The sequence below is a fragment of the Grampus griseus genome, assembly GCF_964374135.1.
Source record: "Grampus griseus genome assembly, chromosome: X".
Lineage (NCBI taxonomy): Eukaryota > Metazoa > Chordata > Mammalia > Artiodactyla > Delphinidae > Grampus > Grampus griseus.
The window spans coordinates 20,377,778-20,397,394 of record NC_138999.1 but is presented as its reverse complement, the minus strand read 5'-3'; the positions used below and the strand labels follow the sequence as shown (position 1 = coordinate 20,397,394).

Genomic DNA, 19,617 nt, shown 5'->3' with positions numbered 1-19,617 from the left:
GCTAATACAATTAGCAGTATGTTTTGTACCTATAACTTAATAAATCCTTTAATCATAAAACAAACAAAAAAAGAACAGGCTGGACAATGAAAGGGCTGGTTTGCAATACACCTGCAGACCTGCTTCTTTTTTTCTTTCCCTGTTTGCTCATCTTTTTTTTCCAGTTTTACTGAGATATAACTGACATTCCATATTCTATAAGTGTAAGATGTATAACATAATGATTTAACTTACATACACCATGAAATGACTACCATAATAGGTTTAGTGAATATCCATCATCTCATATAGATACAACATTAAAGAAACAGAAAAAAAATTCTTCTCCTTGTAATGAGAACTCTCAAGATTTACTCTTAACAACTTTCATATATAACATAGAGCAGTGTTCATTACCTTCATCATACGGCACATTACATCTCTAGTATTTATTTATAACAGGAAGTTTGTACCTTTTGACTACCTTCATCTAATCCCCCCCCCCCCACCTATTTCTCACATGACCAACAATGGGCATGCTCCACTGAGTATCAGCGCCAGGTAGAGTATCAGCAGCATTAATCCCATGATCATTCTCTGGAGCAAAGCTAGGGAATCAGCTAATTTACATTGCACTCCCCGCCACCCCGCCCCAACAAAATCCATGCCTGCTTTTTTCAGGGATTTGGGGACATAGGAAACTACTACTAGATAATAATCGAAAAGGGAGGAGGAAACTGGGGAGAAGCACAAACATACATAATTTGAAATAAAGAAAAAAACACATAGATACAGGAAAAGTAAAAAACTTGTAAGAAAACAGTCTATAATTCTATGCTAGCACACTGAAGAGAAATGTTAATTTACAAGCATTAACTCAATAAGAGATAGAGAACCCAATCACCATAAAATGGGGGGGGGGGAGATGTCTGTTACCCTTTCAAAAAGCTCTAGGCTTTTCCCAAAGCTAGCTGAACACAGGAGGAAAGCCTCCTCAATTCTTTTTACAAAACGAATTTACCATTTTTTGAAAACACAATGATCCAAAACCTATGGGAGGCAGCAAAAGCAGTTCTAAGAGGGAAGTTTATAGCAATAAAAGCCTACCTCAAGAAACTAGAAAAATCTCAAATAAACAATCTAACCTTACACCTAAAGGAACTAGACAAAGAAGAAAAAACAAAACCCAAAATTAGTAGAAGGAAAGAAACCATAAAGATCAGAACAGAAATAAGTGAAATAGAAACAAAGAAAACAATAGCAAATATCAATAAAATTAAAAGTTTGTTCTTTGAGAAGATAAACAACATTGATAAACCTTTAGCCAGACTCATCAAGAAAAAGAGGGAGAGGACTCAAATCAATAAAATTAGAAATGAAAAAGGAGAAGTTACAACAGACGCTGCAGAAATACAAAGCATCCTAAGAGACTACTACAGGCAACTCTATGCCAATAAAATGGACAACCTGGAGGAAACGGACAAATTCTTAGAAAGGTATAATCTTCTAAGACTGAACCAGGAAGAAATAGAAAATATGAACAGACCAATCACAAGTAATGAAATTGAAACCGTGATTAAAAATCTTCCAACAAACAAAAGTCCAGGACCAGATGGCTTCACAGGTGAATTCTATCAAACATTTAGAGAAGAGCTAACACCCATCCTTCTCAAACTCTTCCAAAAAATTGCAGAGGAAGGAACACTCCCAAACTCATTCTATGAGGCCACCATCACCCTGATACCAAAACCAAAGGTACTACAAAAAAAGAAAATTACAGACCAATATCACTCATGAATACAGACGCAAAAATCCTCAACAAAATAATAGCAAACAGAATCCAACAACACATTAGAAGGATCATACACCATGATCAAGTGGGATTTATCCCAGGGATGCAAGGATTCTTCAATATACGCAAATCAATCAATGTGATATACCATACTAACAAATTGAAAAGGAAAAACCATATGATCATCTCAATAGATGCAGAAAAAGCTTTTGACAAAATTCAACACCCATTTATGATTAAAAAAACTCTCCAGAAAGTGGGAATAGAAGGAACCTACCTCAACATAATAAAGGCATATACGACAAACCCACAGCAAACATCATTCCCAATGGTGAAAAACTGAAGGCATTTCCTCTAAGATCAGGAACAAGACAAGGATGTCCACTCTCGCCACTATTATTCAACATATTTTTGGAAGTCCTAGCCACGGCAATCAGAGAAGAAAAAGGAATACATATTGGGAAAGAAAAAGTAAAACTGTCACTGTTTGCAGATGACATGATACTATACATAGAGAATCCTAAAGATGCTACCAGAAAACTACTAGAGCTAATCAATGAATATGGTAAAGTTGCAGGATACAAAATTAATGCACAGAAATCTCTTGCATTCCTATACACTAACAACGAAAGATCAGAAAGAGCAATTAAGAAAACAATCCCATTCACCATTGCAACAAAAACAATAAAATACCTAGGAATAAACCTACCTAGGGAGACAAAAGACCTGTATGCAGAAAAGTATAAGACACTCATGAATGAAATTAAAGATGATACAAACAGATGGAGAGATATACCATGTTCTTGGATGGGAAGAATCAATCTTGTGAAAATGACTATACTACCCAAAGCAATCTACAGATTCAATGCAATCTCTATCAAATTACCAATGGCATTTTTTAACAGAACTAGAACAAAAAATCTTAAAATCTGTATGGAGACACAAAAGACCCCGAATAGCCAAAGCAGTCTTGAGGGAAAAAAATGGAGCTGGAGGAGTCAGACTTGTGACTTCAGACTATACTACAAAGCTACAGTAATCAAGACAACATTGTACTGGCACAAAAACAGAAATATAGATCAATGGAACAGGATAGAAAGCCCAGAGATAAACCCACACACCTATGGTTAACTAATCTATGACAAAGGAGGCAAAGATATACAATGGAGAAAAGACAGTCTCTTCAATAAGTGGAGTTGGGAAAACTGGACAGCTACGTGTAAAAGAATGAAATTAGACCACTCCCTAACACCATACACAAAAACTCCAAATGGATTAGAGACCTAAATGTAAGACCAGACACTGTAAAACTCTTAGAGGAAAACACAGGAAGAACACTCTTTGACATAAATCACAGCAAGATCTTTTTTGATCCACCTCCTAGAGTAATGGAAATAAAAATAAACAAATGGGACCTAATGAAACTTTAAAGCTTCTGCAAAGCAAAGGAAACTACAAACAAGACAAAAAGACAACCCTCAGAATGGGAGAAAATATTTGCCAATGAATCAACGGACAAAGGATTAATCTCCAAAATATATAAACAGCTCATGCAGCTCAATATTAAAAAAACAAACAACCCAATCCAAAAATGGGCAGAAGACCTAAGTAGACATTTCTTCAAAGAAGACATACAGTGGCCAAGAAGCACATGAAAAGCTGCTCAACATCACTAATTATTAGAGAAGTGCAAATCAAAATTACAATGAGGGATCATCTCACACCAAGTAGAATGGGCATCATCAGAAAATCTACAAACAACAAATGCTGGAGAGGGTGTGGAGAAAAGGGAACCCTCTTGCACTGTTGGTGGGAATGTAAATTGATACAGCCACTATGGAGAACAGTATGGAGGTTCCTTAAAAAACTAAAAATAGAATTACCATATGACCCAGCAATCCCAGTACTGGGCATATACCCAGAGAACCATAATTCAAAAAGACACATGCACCCCAATGTTCACTGCAGCACTATTTACAATAGCCAGGTCATGGCAGCAACCTAAATGCCCATCGACAGACGAATGGATAAAGATGTGGTACATATATACAATGGAAAATTACCCAGCCATAAAAAGAAACGAAATTGGGTCATTTGTAGAAACGTGGATGGATCTAGAGACTGTCATACACAGTGAAGCAAGTCAGAAAGAGAAAAACAAATATCGTATATTAACGCATATATGTGGAACCTAGAAAAATGGTACAGATGAACCGGTTTGCAGGGCAGAAACAGACACACAGATGTAGAAAACAAACGTATGGACACCAAGCGGGGAAAGTGGCAGGGGGGTGGTAGTACTGGTGGGATGAATTGGGAGATTGGGATTGACATATATACACTAATATGTATAAAACAGATAAGTAATAAGAACGTGCTGTAGAAAAACAAAATAAAATTCAAAACTTAAAATAAAAAAACTAATTTACCGTTTTTTAAAAAACCTAACAAAAATAATGTAACCAAACTACAAACATGGTTAATTATGAATCCAAAGTCAAGTTTTTGCAAATGTGATCCATCATATAATATATATATAGACACACAGGCGCGCGCACACGTGCATGCGCATACACACACGGACACCTTGACAAAGTATGGTTATTCTAGAATTCAAGGATGGAACCAAATAATGGCCCGAATTAACAGGTCAAAAAAGGAAAATCCTGATGTGCCTCAACAGATGCTGAAAAGTTGAGATTCAACATCTTTTTTTTTTACTTAAACTAGTCAAATTGGAAGAGAAAGACATGTTTTTTAACAGTTAGAAAAAGTACAATAAATAGGAATGAAACCTTAGTACATGCTATCACATAGATGACCCTTGAAAACCTTATGCTAAGAAGCCAGATGCAAAAAGCCACATATTACAGGACTCCATTAATATGAAACATGAAGAATAGGCAAATCCATACAGACAGAAGGTAGACTGTCCGGGGCTGGGGGTGGGAGGTGATTGCTAATTGGGTACAGGGTTTCCTTCTGGGGGGATAAAAATGTTCTAAAATTACTGGTGATGGTAGCACAACTCTGAATCTACCAAAAGAAATCCCACTGAATTGTACACTTTTGAAGGGTGAATTTTGTAACAACTTCCTCTCAGTAAAGCTGGTTTAAAAACTACACATGCAAATCTTAAACTAGTTCATGTTACAACATGTATTTTTAGATAGGAGAATGATATCAGTATCACTTTATAACAAAAAGACATGTATTAAAACTAAGGTGAAACACTGAAAGTATTTCTTTTAAAGCCAAACTTAAGACAAGGATGCCCACTAACACTATTATTATTTAAGATTGTATGGGAACTGAACTGATAGGCAATGCAATTAGATAAGATAATGAAATGCAAGATATAATTATTATTTGAAAGAAATTATATTTATTTATATATGACTTATGCAGGAAATTCAAGAGAATCAACTAAAATCTTAATATCAGAATGAATTCATAAAATGTGCTGGTTTAAAATTAATATACTTGATGGCAAAAGCTTTTTATTTTAAAGACAAAAGCTTTCTTATGTAACACTTAAAAATGTAAAATACCATTAGTAAGAGTAACTGAAAACTCTAAGTGGGATTTTTTTAATACAAATATACACAGAAATCAATCTTGCTCTTGAATATATTGGATCAGTAGTATTAATTCTCTCTTAATTAGCCTCTACATTCAATCAAAATCCCAACACACTTTTGTTGTGAATCAATTGACCTTATATATGTAGGTCTACTCTCAGACACTATTCTGTTGCATTGATCAATCTGGCCTTGCACCCACTATTTTAATCACTGCATCTTTATAATAAGCTTTAATATATGGTAGTGTAAGTTTTCCAACTTTTTTTTTCAAGACTGCCTTTGCTATTCCAGGCCCTTTGCATTTCCATATAAATCTGAGAACTGGTTTATTAAAAAAAAAAAAAAAAAGAATAGTACTTCCCACTTAAGGCAGTGAGGAGCACGAAACGAGTTAGATATGTCAAGAATATAGCATCAGGACTGGCACAGAATAAGTATCCAATAAATAAAGGTGCTCTTCTTTAAAAAAAAAAAAAGCAAAGCCTGTTGGGGTTTTGATTGGGACTTCGTTGAAAACTGACATGTTTATAACACTGATACTTCTTATCCATGAACATCGTATCTCTCCCCATTTATGAGGTCTTTCATTTCTCTCAGTAATGCTTTCACTAAAGGTCTTAGTAAGCTTTGTTGGGTTTATTTCAAGGTACTGGATGTTCACTGATCTTACTATAAATTGTACTACTAGCTTTTAAAACAAAATATAAAACAATCAATCAACTGTACTGGCTTTTAAATTTTATTTTCACGTTGTTTGTTGTTAATATAGAGAAATACAAATTATTAATCAATGTCCCCCAAATATAATGTAGTAAAATTAGAAGTAAATGTCACTGAGGTAATAACACCCCCCAAAAAAAATTTCCTTGAATTGGAAAAGTCTCAATAATTCAATGGGCAATAGGAAAATTATAAAAACCCAATATATTTAGAACTAAATAATAAAAAATCAATTCACATAAAATTCATAGTACCAGTTACAGTTCAGAGGAAATTTTATAGTTTTAAAAGCATGTAAGAGTAGAGATTAAAAACTAATGAGCTAAACTATTTACAATAGCCAGGACACAGAAGCAACCTAAGTGTCCACTGACAGATGAATGGATAAAGAAGATGTGGCACATATATGCAATGGAATATCACCCAGCCATAAAAGGAAATGAAATTGAGTTATTTGTAGTGAGGTGGATAGACCTAGAGTCTGTCATACAGAGTGAAGTCAGAAAGAGAAAAACAAATACCACATGCTAACACATATATATGAAATCTAAAAAGAAAAAAATTGGTTCTGAAGAACCTAGGGGCAGGACAGGAATAAAGACGCAGATGTAGAGAATGGACCTGAGGACACAGGGAGGGGGAAGGGTAAGCTGGGACGAAGTGAGAGTGGCATGGACATATATACACTACCAAATGTAAAACCGATAGCTAGTGGGAAGCAGCCACAAAGCACACGGAGATCAGCTCGGTGCTTTGTGACCACCTAGAGGGGTGGGATAGGGAGGGTGGGAGGGAGGGAGATGCAAGAGGGAAGAGATATGGGGATATATGTATATGTATAGCTGATTCACTTTGTTATACAGCAGAAACTAACACACCATTGTAAAGCAATTATACTCCAATAAACATGTTAAAACTAATGAGCTAAACTTCCAACTTAAATTTTTTAAATGTCTGAAAAAATGCAAATAAAATAGAAAGAAATATTAACCATATGGAGCAGAAACAGAAATGGTCAATAAAAAGAACTATTTGAAAAGCCTTAATATAGGCAAGTTATTGGCAGTACTCATCAGAAAAAAAAGGAACAAATTAATGAAATTAGACATTTTAAAGTCATTAGAGAAGCCTATATTTTATACCAATATATCTGAATTTTTATATTTTTCTAGAATACTGTTCATTTTGTATAAATAACAACAACTTGAGAAAAGCCAAAAATACTTATCACCATGAAACAAACTATTAATCAAAAAACAACTCACTAAAAAAGACATCAAAGACAGTTTCACAGATGACTTATATAAGTTTCCAGAAACAGATCATATCTATGAAATACAACTTGTTTCAAAGGAGAAGAATTATTCCGCAACACATCTTAAGAAGTTAGCATAAAAAGAAAAAGTACATGGCAATAGCAAAAGGATGCAAATATCCAGGGACTCCAAAGACAGTTTAAAATACAAAATCTATGAATACAATTCATCACACGAATAGATGCTGCAAAAACATTAAAAAAATCAACGAAAACTCTAAAATGCTAAGTAAAAGAGAACATTAATAAATATCTCCTCCCTCCAAAACAAAAAACACGAAAATATCATCCTTAATGGTAAAATATTAGAAGCACTCCATTAAAGCACGTGGACAGTGATGCCTGTTATCAATGCTTTCATGCAACTCTGTGCTAGAGGCATTAGTCAATGAAGTAGAAGAAAAAGAAAACAAACAAAAAAGAAAGAGGAGGCAAAAAGGAATGGAAAAGAAGAAATAAAACATCTTTACTCACACACACCTATTTAGAAAATACAAGAATTATAAACTGTAATAATCTGTTACTCCCACATTTCATTGAATCTAAAAATACTGCCAATTTTAAGATGCATCCTTGTTTTACCTACATCTAAGAAAAATATCCTGCCAGTTAAACCGATGCTATACTTTATTATCTAGAAATTTCATTTTAGATTTATCAAGACAATTCTTTTAGACTTATTTAGACATATTTTCATCATATCCTGTGGATATATAGAAGAAAATATAGAAGCAAAAGAAACTGGGAGTCCGGTGACCCCACGGCTGCCCGTGAAGCTGCCGCCCTGGCCCTGCCACTACCGCCACCTCAGGACCGGCTGTATGATTAGGCCACAATCTTCGATGAGTAGACATATTCCTCAGTTCTGTGGTGTTGTTCTTGGTCATACATTTATGGAGTTTCTGAAGGGCAGTGGAGATTACTGCCAGGCACAGCACAACTTCCGTGCAGACAAATGAACTGTAGAAATTCATTACTACTCTACCAAGAAGCCCCCATAAGAGTGGTTAACCTGGACACAGAAGTGTTGAACTGAAATCCACAGAGCATTTTTTACAAGAGTTCTGACCTGCATGGGGTAAAGCTCAGTGCACTTCCTTTCTATTGCCTCAGTATCACTGAATTGAAGAATTGCTGCTTCTTGTTAGGAGGTTCATTTCATTTCCCATTACTCTCAACTTCATACTCAAAAGCACTGAGAATTTCAAGTGGAGTATATTGAAGTACTCAGTTTCTTTGCATCATTCCTGTATTCAAGTTTTTAAATTCTTTCATAAACCTATTGAGTGTTTTTTTAACTAAATTAACATGGCTCGAATGAACCACCCAGCTCCTGTGGAAGTCACTTATAAGAACATGAGATTTCTTAATCCAACCAATGCGACCTTGAACAAATTTATAGAGGAACTTAAGAAGTATGGAGTTACCACAACAGCAAGAATATGTGAAGCAACTTATGACACTACTCTTGCGGAGAAAGAAGGCATCCATGTTCTCGATTGGCCTTTTCATGATGGCGCACCACCATTTAACCAGACTGTTGATGATTGGTTAAGTCTCGTGACAATTAACTTCCACGAAGATCCTGGTTGTTGTATTGCCGTTCATTGTGTTGCAGGCCTTGGGAGAGGTCCAGTGCTTGTCGCCCTAGCATTAATTGAAGGTGGAATGAAATATGAAGATGCAGTACAGTTGATAAGACAAAAGCAGCGTGGAGCTTTCAACAGCAAGCAACTTTTGTATTTGGAGAAGTATCGTCCTAAAATGCGGCTGCGCTTCAAAAACTCCAATGGTCATAGGAACAACTGTTGCTTTCAATAAAACTGGGGTGCCTGATGCCATTGCTTGGAAGTGGAACCTAGACAGGACGGAATTTGTTGTACATGTTAGCCAGCACGATGGCTTCATGAAGTCTGATGAAGCTTCCACAGGAGTGTCGAAAAGCAGTTTTACCAGGCCACAAGCCTGGCAGAATTGCAACTTCTGTGTCTGGGTTATGATCAACCTCCTTGGACACACAGCAAAGGATTCTTGCTGTTCAGCATTTAAAATGTGCTTATTATTGTTTGTACCAATTGACCTTTTCTGAAATCATGCAGTATTGAGTCATGTCTTTAAATCTGTTTCCATGCCAGAATCTTACCAATATATAAGAAATTTAGAAAGACTAGGTGCCGAAATACCCAGCACAATACTTATATATTTTTAGTATCACATAGAACTAAAATCCCAGGAACTAAGAAAACTCTGGATCTTATGTGGTTTATTCCTTCCATCATTTCAAACATAGAAAGTAGGGCCTATAATGTTATTTGCTCACAATATGTTTAGGTCTTCCACATTCATACCAGTATACATCAGATTTGCTTATTTTAGTTTTTTGTAATTAACCAAGTCTTACAGTGATTATTTAATGTCTTTCTATAAATCTCATTTTGTGCTGTTATAGAAGACCTCCATTTTGAAAATCTACATTGTAAAAGAAGCACATGTCTTTAATGTCTCCAGACAAAAAAGCCTTACAGTTAATTTCAGTGTTTGCACTTTGGGGTACAATCTACAGGGAGGGCCTGAAAAAAGAATGGGAGGGGGCTATTAAATATTTTTAGTAAAATGTTGCCTTTGTCTTGTGCAGAACATGTAGAATATGTGCTTTAACTTAGTAAATATTTTTTAAAAGGTGGAAATACTTTGTTATTGTAGCTAAAACAATTCTTAATCATAAAATTTCTGAAATTCTTGTAATTTTTTTCAAACTTATCTGAAGTTGTTTACCATTTTATTTTTGTTTGAAGTGTGATTCCCAACCTCTCTTGGAAAAAAAAAAAAGGGTTTCTGCTAATGAATTGAGCAGACATTTAATATTTTATATGCCTTTTGAGCTGTGTAACTTAATATTTGGATAATTGACAATTTGTTTTATTATGTAATTGATAAAATGGTGATGTGTATTAACATTAGCTCAACCATACATTTATACTGTCTGCGAACATGTGGTTATAGTTCTGTGGGGGAAATAATTTGTCAGTGTTCACCAGCTTGTAAAAATCTAGTGTGAGAGCTTAAACATTAAATAAATGATGAAATGCAAAAAAAAAAAAAAAAAGAAAAAGAAAGAAAGAAATCGGTAGAGTACTCCTAAAACTTCACATTCAGGGTCCTACTATGGAATGCTTTTCTACTCAAAGCTATTCAATCTTTCCTAACAATACTGTTCTCTACCAACAAGAGTGCTGCTGATGCAGCATTTCTTAAAATGCTCCATAATTATCTATGTGATTTTCTTTCCAGTAAGACACCCACCTCACAATTCCTTCTGCCTTCAGTTGTATTGTTGGGTGTGAAATTAAAACACAACAATGCACATACTCATTTAAGTGATGACAAAATGAAGAGTCTTGACCAAGTATGTGCATGTAAAAACAATAACTACATCATGACTGCTACCTGGACAACACTGATTATAGGACACCATCAAACAAAGATCTGTATGAACCTCTGTCATATTAAAATGGGGGCGGGATGTCCTTCAGAATCTATGAAATATGGTAATACGAAAGTTCAGCAAGCTTACATGATGAATACAGAAACAGTATCTAAAAGAAAATCCTATTCACAATAACAAAAATTATACAAATTTTTTTCTAGCAAAAAATCTAACAAAAGTTGTGCAAGAGCTTTATGAAAAGCAGTAGAATATGCCCAGATTCAGACCCCAGCTCCACTACTTAGCATACATCTATAAGTATCTACATATTATTCTATAAATATGATGCAAATACAATAAAAATCCAACAGTTTTTCATAGAAACCAACAAACTGACCCAAAAATAAACAAAGGAAGGAAAATAGCTTTAAAACTCCAAAGAAACAAAACACTTATTAAGATTTAACTATAAAGCTATCACTGTTAAATCAGAGTGGTATAGGTATATAGTCAAACAGACCCATGAAATCAGAAGAAAGTAGAAACAGATGTATATATGTGAGAATACGATAAACTTCACAAGTTGCATTACAAATTAGTGAGGAGAAAGGCTGAACTACTTGGCAAATTCATATTAAAAAGATAAAATCAGGGGGCTTTCCTGGTGGCACAGTGGTTGAGAATCTCTCTGCTAATGCAGGGGACACGGGTTCGAGCCCTGGTCTCTGAGGATCCCACATGCCGCAGAGCAACTAGGCCCATGAGCCACAACTACTAAGCCTGCGCGTCTGGAGCCTGTGCTCTGCAACAAGAGAGGCCACGACAGTGAGACGCCCGCGCACTGCGATGAAGAGTGGCCCCCGCTTGCCACAACTAGAGAAAGCCCTTGCAGAGAAACGAAGACCCAACACAGCAAAAAAAAAAATTAATAAATCAATAAACTACCCCCAACATCTTCATTATTTTTTTATTTTTTATTTTTTTTGTGGTACGCGAGTCTCTCACTGTTGTGGCCTCTCCCGTTGCGGAGCACAGGCTCCGGATGCGCAGGCTCAGCGGCCATGGCTCATGGGCTCAGCCGCTCCACGGCATGTGGGATCTTCCCAGACTGGGGCACGAACCCGTATCCCCTGCATCGGCAGGCGGACTCTCAACCACTGAGCCACCAGGGAGGCTCCCAACATCTTCTTTAAAAAATAAATAAATAAATAAAGATAAAATCAGATCCATACATCACACAATAGAGAAAAAAATTCCAGATGAATTAATGACCTAAATATGAAAAAGCACAGTATCATTATGACCTTGGGGCAGGAGAATAATTTCTTGCAGATACAAGAAAACATAAACCATAAATGAAAAAGAACTGAGGAAACTGACTACTTTCACATTAAAAAGTCCTACACAAAAAAATATTCCATAAACAAAGCTAAAGAATAAGCCACAGACTAGGAAATGGTATTTTCAGTGTATAAAACTACAGGCCATTAGAATTCAGAATATAAAAATAACCATAAACCAATGAGAAAAAGGCAACAGTCCAATAAAAAATGGACCAAGGATAGGCACAAGCAAGTCATAGAAAACTCAAATGGCTAATAATACGTGGGAAAAAAGGCTCAACAACACGAGTAATCTAAGAAATGCAAAAGGAAAACAGCAATGAGATACCATTTATACCTAAAAGATTGGAAAAAACTGTAAAGTCTAATCTTTTGGCAGTGGTCTGGAGAAACAGAGGCTCATACACAGCTGATGGGCGTGTCGAATGGAACACAATTTGACATTTGGCAATTCCCAGTAAAGTTGACAAATGCACAGACTCTTGAATGTAGCAACTCTACTTCTATAATCCCAAGAGAGAAGAACCCCATATAAGGATGCTCACAACAACACTATCTGAAATTGCAGAAAACTGCTAACAACCTAATGGCCCCTCCCTAAGAATAGATAAATAAACCACAGTATATTTATACATTAAAATACAAGTAAAATGAATGAACCAGATCAGTAGTTTTCAAACTTCTTGGACTCAGGACCTCTTTACACTCAAAAATTGAGGACCTCAAAGAGTTTTTGTTTATGTGGGTTCTATCTAGAGATGTTTATATTAGAAATTAAATCTGAGACACCTTAAAAGTATTCATAAAAAATAAACCCACTGTATATAAACATGAACATTTTAAAATAACTATTTTTCAAAACAAAAAATTGTGAAAGGAGTAGCACTGTTTTACATTTCTGCAAATCTCTTCAAGGACAGGCTTAATAGAGGACAGCTGGATTCCCGTAACTGCGTCTGTGTTCAATCTATCATGACATCACATTTCGTGGAGGCTCTGTACAGTACTTGTGCAGTGTACAAAAGAATGAGGCTGGAATAATATCAGGGATCCCTGGGAATTCCTGGAGCACACTCTTGAGAACTGCTAAACTAGATCTACATACAACATAAATAAATCTCAAAAACACATTGCTAAGTGAAAAAATATATATATAAAATGATAAACAGAGTATGATACCATTTATGTAAAGTTAAAACACATAAAGCAGTACTTGACATTGTTTGTGGTACATACATATTAGGACAGTGGTTATTTCTGGCAAAGAAAAGACAGGAATGGGATAGGGAGGCACTCTTCAATCTGTGAAGTTTTCTTTCTTTAAATACACAAAAAGTTATGAAGCAAATATGTAATAAAATATTAATATCTGTTAAATCTGGGCGATACCTGCTTTTCAGTAATTCTGAAATATTTCATAATTTTAAATATTTTTTCAATCCTAATGGCTGTATTCTTCAAGGCCACGTAGCTTCCTTAAAATGTCACCTCCCTTTGAGTAAAATATAGTTACAAGATTCCTGGATTTTATAAAAAGTTCTTTGGAAAACTAATTTGACAGGACTAAGTATACACTGGCCATATTAACCCCAAGCTTAAGCGCTGGGGGCAGGGTCTACTCAGCTTATGTGGCATATGCCTTACCACACACACCCCTTGCTCAAAGGATACAGTGACTAGACAGATGCTTGAATAGTTGAAAACGATTCAACTACACAAAATTCTCTGCACCCCAAAATTGAGAGAATTGCTTTTAGATTACTGTCATTACCATGTACCAGGTAATGCTCTGGGACAAGGATAAATGAGAACCTGTCTCTACATCCAGAGTTTAGAAAAGATAACAAAAATACAAATACACAGCTAAAATATAAAAGGTTAAATGCTATATTAAAACATACCTACATTGTTATATGAGACAGAAGAATGAGCCTGGAAAAATGATGGTGCCATAAACAGAAAGAAAGCTAGAAGCAGGAGCTGTTTTAGGGGCTCTGCGTTTAAAAAAAAAGTTTTTTTCCCAATAAATAGTACTGGGCATCTACTATGTTCCAGATAAATTTGGTTTCAGCCATGTTGAGACAGTAAGACACCTGAAAGGAGGTGGTCAGTAGGCAATGCTAGAGAAACTAGAGAGCATGGGCATGGTAAAGGGCACCAAAACCAAGCAAGAAGATTCAAGAGAACAGGATAGACAACTGACCTTGAGGAAAATCCCATAACAGAAGGCAGAGAAAGTATAGAGTTTCTGAAACAAAGAACACTTTTATATAACACACCTGCTGACATGCTGTAGAAGTCTCCCAATTTGGGAAACAGCGGATCTAGGAAAAGTGGAATGAAAAGAAATGAAAACGCTGGTGAAAGGAGAGATAAGACAGCTGAGGTTTTTGTAAGATGAGCAAACCTAGGAATGTTTATAAGGAGAGGAAAAGGCATCAGCAGAGTTAGAGGGCAATGATGCAAGTGGCAGAATCACACTGACAGAGCTCCATCCTTTGGGACCAGTGGATCCCACAGGCAGAGCATCTGGGCCTGAAGGAGGCCAATTCTTCCCACAAGTGAAGAACAGGAGGACAGCCTAGGGAGAGACAAAGGAAGAATATGAAGTGGAAGGAAGGAAATTCAATTGCTTAGATCAGATGGCTGTCTATCTTTCTGACTTAAGTAAAAGATTAGGTAATCTCTGCTGAGGCTGAGGGGTTTCAAGGACAGGTTGAGGAGTTTAAGAGTAAAAAAGAAAAAGTTTGGAATTGCCAGTGTGCATAAACACAAATAGTACAAACAAGGTCATAAGTGGCGATACAAGTCCAGGTAGGTTGAGAGAGGAAGCATTTACAAAAAGCAATATGGAAAAAAGTTTTTCTTCAATGCATTGTGAGCATGTTTTTAAAAAAGGAAACTTGCATCTATCTGGAAGATACACAAGTTAAAAACCAACACCTCATTTATCCAAGACAGTTGTTGTTCCACCAGTTTTCCAGACCACCCTTTCAGGCAAAAAGCACTTTAACTGTTTCCGACAGAAATCCTTCCAAACCATACACTCCTGTCTTAACTATACGACTGAAGTCCAACTCTTAATCTTAATCATCCACTCTTGCTGTACTGGAACATGTACTGCCGCTGCACTGCGTGTGCAGCAATACAATTCTCTTTTAGAATTCTATGTCTTTCCCACCTGTCAAGACATAAAGCAACTGGTTCTTTCAAGTTTGCGTTTACCTTTACCATCTCAAGGACCACAGAGTGCTTTAGCAACTTGCTTCTAGTCAGCCTCCTAGAACGCACTGTGTCTCAAACTTTTCTAAACCATAGCCCTTTAAGATAAACATGAGAATATTCAGTTCATTCCCTTCCCCTCACGGAGCAATCACTGCTCTGACCTGCTGCAGTTCAGGAAAAACAGAAAAACTGAAACAACTTTCTGCTGAATACTTATGCTACCTATAAACTTACGTATCATAAAATTCTAGGAAACACATTCCCAAAATGTGCATCGAGAATAGTTCAAATATTAATCAAAACATGAGAAGGCTTAGCTTAGTAAACAGCCTTAGTTATTACCCTCTTAATCAAAAAGGTGGTTCCTCTTACCACATGGAAAAACAGGGATTCCAAAAAGACCACCTGAAGGCTGCTGCCTTCTTAATCATCGCTCTTCTACTTTTCAAAACTGACCTGTTTAAAAATTACCATGGAGATACTTACAGGCTCATTCCTCATTTTCGTGAAGTAACCCACAGCACTCGTCCTGTAATTTTCAACCACGGTAAATGAAAAGCTAGAAACCCCTCCCCATTTGTTGACTACAGAGATTATAATAACTCTTGAGCAAAAAGTTACTTGGAGTGAGAAATTAGGACAGAAGAAAGGAGCAGCTGCCTACTAGATGTGGATTGTTGAAAAAGTAGCAAAATTGTCTGAACTTCTGCACATTCTTGATAATCATTCCTGCAGTGACACACTGGTTGTTACTCTCTCTCTCAACTTTGAAACTTCCTAGGCCAATGGAAGGGCTAAGTGACTATAAAGCCGGGCTCAGGTGTGTCATCACTCTACTACTTGAGGGCTCCCTGGCCTCCCCCATTGAGTATAAGCCCCTCCACCTGGAAAACAAGCTCCATCCACCTTATTTAGCCACCACTCCCCTACCTACACCGTCTACTCCAGCCAAAGTACACATACTTGCTGTTTTCTGAAGAAGCTTCACCCTTGAAATGCCCTTTCCCCACCTCCACCTCAGTCTAATAAAGTCCTACCCATCCTTCAGTAACCTTCTGAAATGTCACCTAACCTCGTCTTCCTCTGAAACCCCAATAATTGGCTGTACCTTCCCGGCAGCACTTCAGTGCATTTCACCTCATCTCATCTGCCTCTGAACAACGAACTTCTTGGAGCCACCGTCTGCATTACAAGAACCTTTTGATCTTTCGTAGCACCTAGCACCGAGTTCAGAGTAGTGTAGTATGCAATCAAAACTACTTTAAGGAGTGGAATTCCACCTTAGAATTTTTCAAAGCAAATAGAGAAACTAAATACCATACCAGGTACAGGAACAATAAATACTGCATCACATTACGTTGTCCTTCAATAAGAAAATAAAACCTTCTGCCCTTTTCTTACTCCTGAAAAAAAGTAAATACTACCAACAGATCGCTAATAGCTTAAATGCACCTTTTCTAGAAAGTTGTTTCCAAATTAATGAAATTCAAACGACTCAGTAAAATTTTTACTTCTCCGTTTCCGTGCTGTGCAATTTGCACTTTTCCCCTTACTACGTGAAAGAGTGAGAACTTCTTTCCTATCCATTTAAAAATTTTTCTTTCTTTCTTTACTCGAAAAGGCAGTGGCTGTTGGAAAACAACCGCATCTAAAGCACTCTAATTCACGTGTGACTTTGCTGAGGTAAAAATAAAATGTCTTGGGGTCCCACTTGCCGTGGTGAGTCCACATGCCTCGGCGGACCCTCAAGTGACCTGTAACAAGCGCGGGGGAAAGGCGCGGGGCCGGGGACGCTGAGTAACGAGATTGCCCCAGCGCCTGAGAGCCGACGAAGGCCGCCTGCGGCAGCTCGACTAAAATGCAGCGGAAGCAGCAGCTAGTCACGGGTGCTGCGGTAGGCAGGGCAGGAAGGTGGCGCTGCCGCCGAGCGCCTACAGCCCGAGCGCACTTCATGGCGGCGAGGGCAATGGCCGCTGTGGGGAGCGAGCACGCCCCTCCGCGCGCACACGCTGCCGTGCCGGGCCTCCGGGACCCGTCACCGGAGCCGCCGCCACCGCCGCCGCCCGCTCTCCGACCCCCCCTTACGGGCTGTAGCGGAATTTTCTCTTCAGACGCCGCCTTCAAGATGGCGGCTCCCCCTCCCAGCAACCCCCTCAATCGTCCCCTGCAGCAGGCGCCGAGCCGCCGCCATCTTGTCCCCCGTCCCTCCCCCCCTCACCGATATTTACATAGCGAAAATCGGCCCGGCCGGCCTGCGGCCTTCACCTCACGCCTGCAGCCTTCGCCTCCTTGCCAGGCCTCGCCCCCGCGCAGTGCCCCGGGCCGGCCGCGGCACCGACCCGGGGCCCCTCGGCCGCGTCCCGGGCCACCGGCCGACCCTCCCCCAACCCCCGCCCGTTTGCGGAGCGCGGCTTCGCCGCCGCTCGGGGCAGCCGGGCTCCTCCCCGGGCCTAACTGCGGCCTCCTTGGGGCCTGCTCGGCGCCGCGCGCCACACCGCCCGGCCTAGCGCGGAAGGGCGCCACGCGGGCCGCCGACCAGGCCGGGACCAGGCCCCTGCGCGCGCGCTAGGCCCCGCGGCCGCGGCGGCGCCCGGAACTCACCGGACGGGCGTGCGGGCGGTCGGCGACGGTGGCGGGTGCTGCAGGCCGGCCTTTCTCTGGAGCACTGGGCCGGGCTCCGGCTGGTGGGGCGGGCGGAGGGAGGGAGGAGGGGCCGAGCTCGGAGCTGACAAAAAGCGGCCCAGCTCCCCGGCACGGGCCCGCCGTCAGCACGTCACGTCACCGCCCGGGAGAGAGACCCAGGAAAATGCGGAAGGGTACATAGGCCCCCTCCTTCGCCCGGTGTGTCTCCCTGGTGCTCCGGTCGGCGTGCTCACGCCCTGCAACCGGGGAGCCCAGTGGCCTCGCTGCGGCGGGGTCTCCGGCGGCCGGAGTTTCCGTGACAGCGCCCCCCTTCTTTCCACCTCCTCCGCGCTCCCGCCCGCCGCCGCTACACACGCGCCGCTGCCGCCGCCTCGGCCGTAAAGCCCGCGCGGGGCCGTGGTCCGCCGACCCCGCAGAGAGGCAGGCGGCCCGCACCCGGCCCGGCCGCCCCCCACCATCTCCCGTGGGCCGCGGCCGCCCCCCGGGCCCTCCCCGGAGACCTACCGCCTCTCCGCGCCAGTCCTGGCCGAGGCGCCTGCTCGAGTTGTTTGCAGGCCCTCAGACCCCCGCCCGCAGTAAATGTGTTTTCTTCATCCCCGTGGCTGGAGAAGAAGATAAATTTAGCAACCCCCGCCGTCCCCTGCCTTCGCTTAAAAAAAAAAAAAATCTTTGAAATAAAATGAAAATAGGCTTGCCAGTCTAAATGGGTGCGTGGGCAAAAGGAGGGGGAGAAGGGTTATCCTAGAGCACCTACCAAACCGTTTAATTTTTTTTCTAAATAAGCGTTAAATCAGAGAACCTAATTGATTTTATTAGTTTACGGCGGAAAAAATAAGGGTTACGTTTTGAAACTGGTTTCGCACATTGCAATGAACACGAAGTTTTAGTGTATATTTTCTCTATAACCGTGTTTCAAAGTAGGAGAGTCTATGAAATATGTCTTGTGTGATTGTTTCATAAATAATGAATTTTTCACATTCTTTAATAAATACAGAGGGAGGAGCAGAATTGGGATTTGGGTGTTTTTTACAAACTACTTAAGTCTTTCAAAGTTTAAAAAGACTTAGGAGAGAAAGAAAAATATGTATTTGAGTAAATAAAACATTTATCAACCCCAAAAATGTGTATTTTGCATTTTCGTTACTGAAATTTTTATGCTCTTTCCATACTGAACTTGGAACCCAAATTATGTTTAAAACTTACTAGTTAAACGTTAAATGATGTAGCCTTTACATTAATCCGAATCTGATATGCTTTATTTCTTCGTTTAATTCACTAAATGTTAGATAAAGATATTTCTTTTTTTTTAATTCTTTGGCCGCACTGCGCGGCATGTGGGATCTTAGTTCCCCCATCAGGGATCAAACCCACACCCCCTGCATTGGAAGCTCGGAGTCTTAACCACTGGACCACCAGGGGAGTCCGGTAAGTATACTTCTAAAGAGTAAATAAAACAAAAGTTATAAGGCAAATAGCATATTGGTGTGAAATCTCTTCAAATACAGAGGCCTTGTATTTTAGTTTCCTGTCATAACTTTTTTAAAACTCCCAGAATGCGAGTTGTCCTTTCCCTCAGACCTCTTACAATT

At 39.3% G+C, this 19,617-nt stretch overlaps 3 protein-coding genes across 5 annotated transcripts in view; 2 read left to right on the top strand and 1 right to left on the bottom strand.

The window, feature by feature from the left end:
- ZFX (zinc finger protein X-linked) overlaps positions 1-18,627 on the bottom strand; it is a 57,608-nt gene extending 38,981 nt beyond the window's left edge. For 2 of the 3 annotated variants that reach the window (XM_082681794.1, XM_082681796.1), the window contains exon 1: positions 17,987-18,101. The gene's annotated coding sequence lies outside the window, so the exon portion shown is untranslated. Of the gene's footprint in view, positions 1-17,986; positions 18,102-18,532 lie in introns of those variants that run through there. The other variant, XM_082681795.1, reaches the window with a different exon arrangement.
- On the top strand, positions 8,212-8,349 carry LOC309839075 (uncharacterized protein; the record flags this gene model as incomplete). Its single annotated transcript, XM_082680590.1, has 1 exon — positions 8,212-8,349. The coding sequence occupies one exon, from the start codon at positions 8,212-8,214 to the stop codon at positions 8,347-8,349; it is 138 nt and encodes a 45-aa protein (XP_082536716.1).
- On the top strand, positions 8,699-9,211 carry LOC309839857 (protein tyrosine phosphatase type IVA 1-like; the record flags this gene model as incomplete). The annotated part of the gene is made up of 1 exon (XM_082681829.1): positions 8,699-9,211. One exon carries the CDS (start codon positions 8,699-8,701, stop codon positions 9,209-9,211), a length of 513 nt encoding a protein of 170 aa, XP_082537955.1.
- Positions 18,628-19,617: the final 990 nt, after the last annotated feature.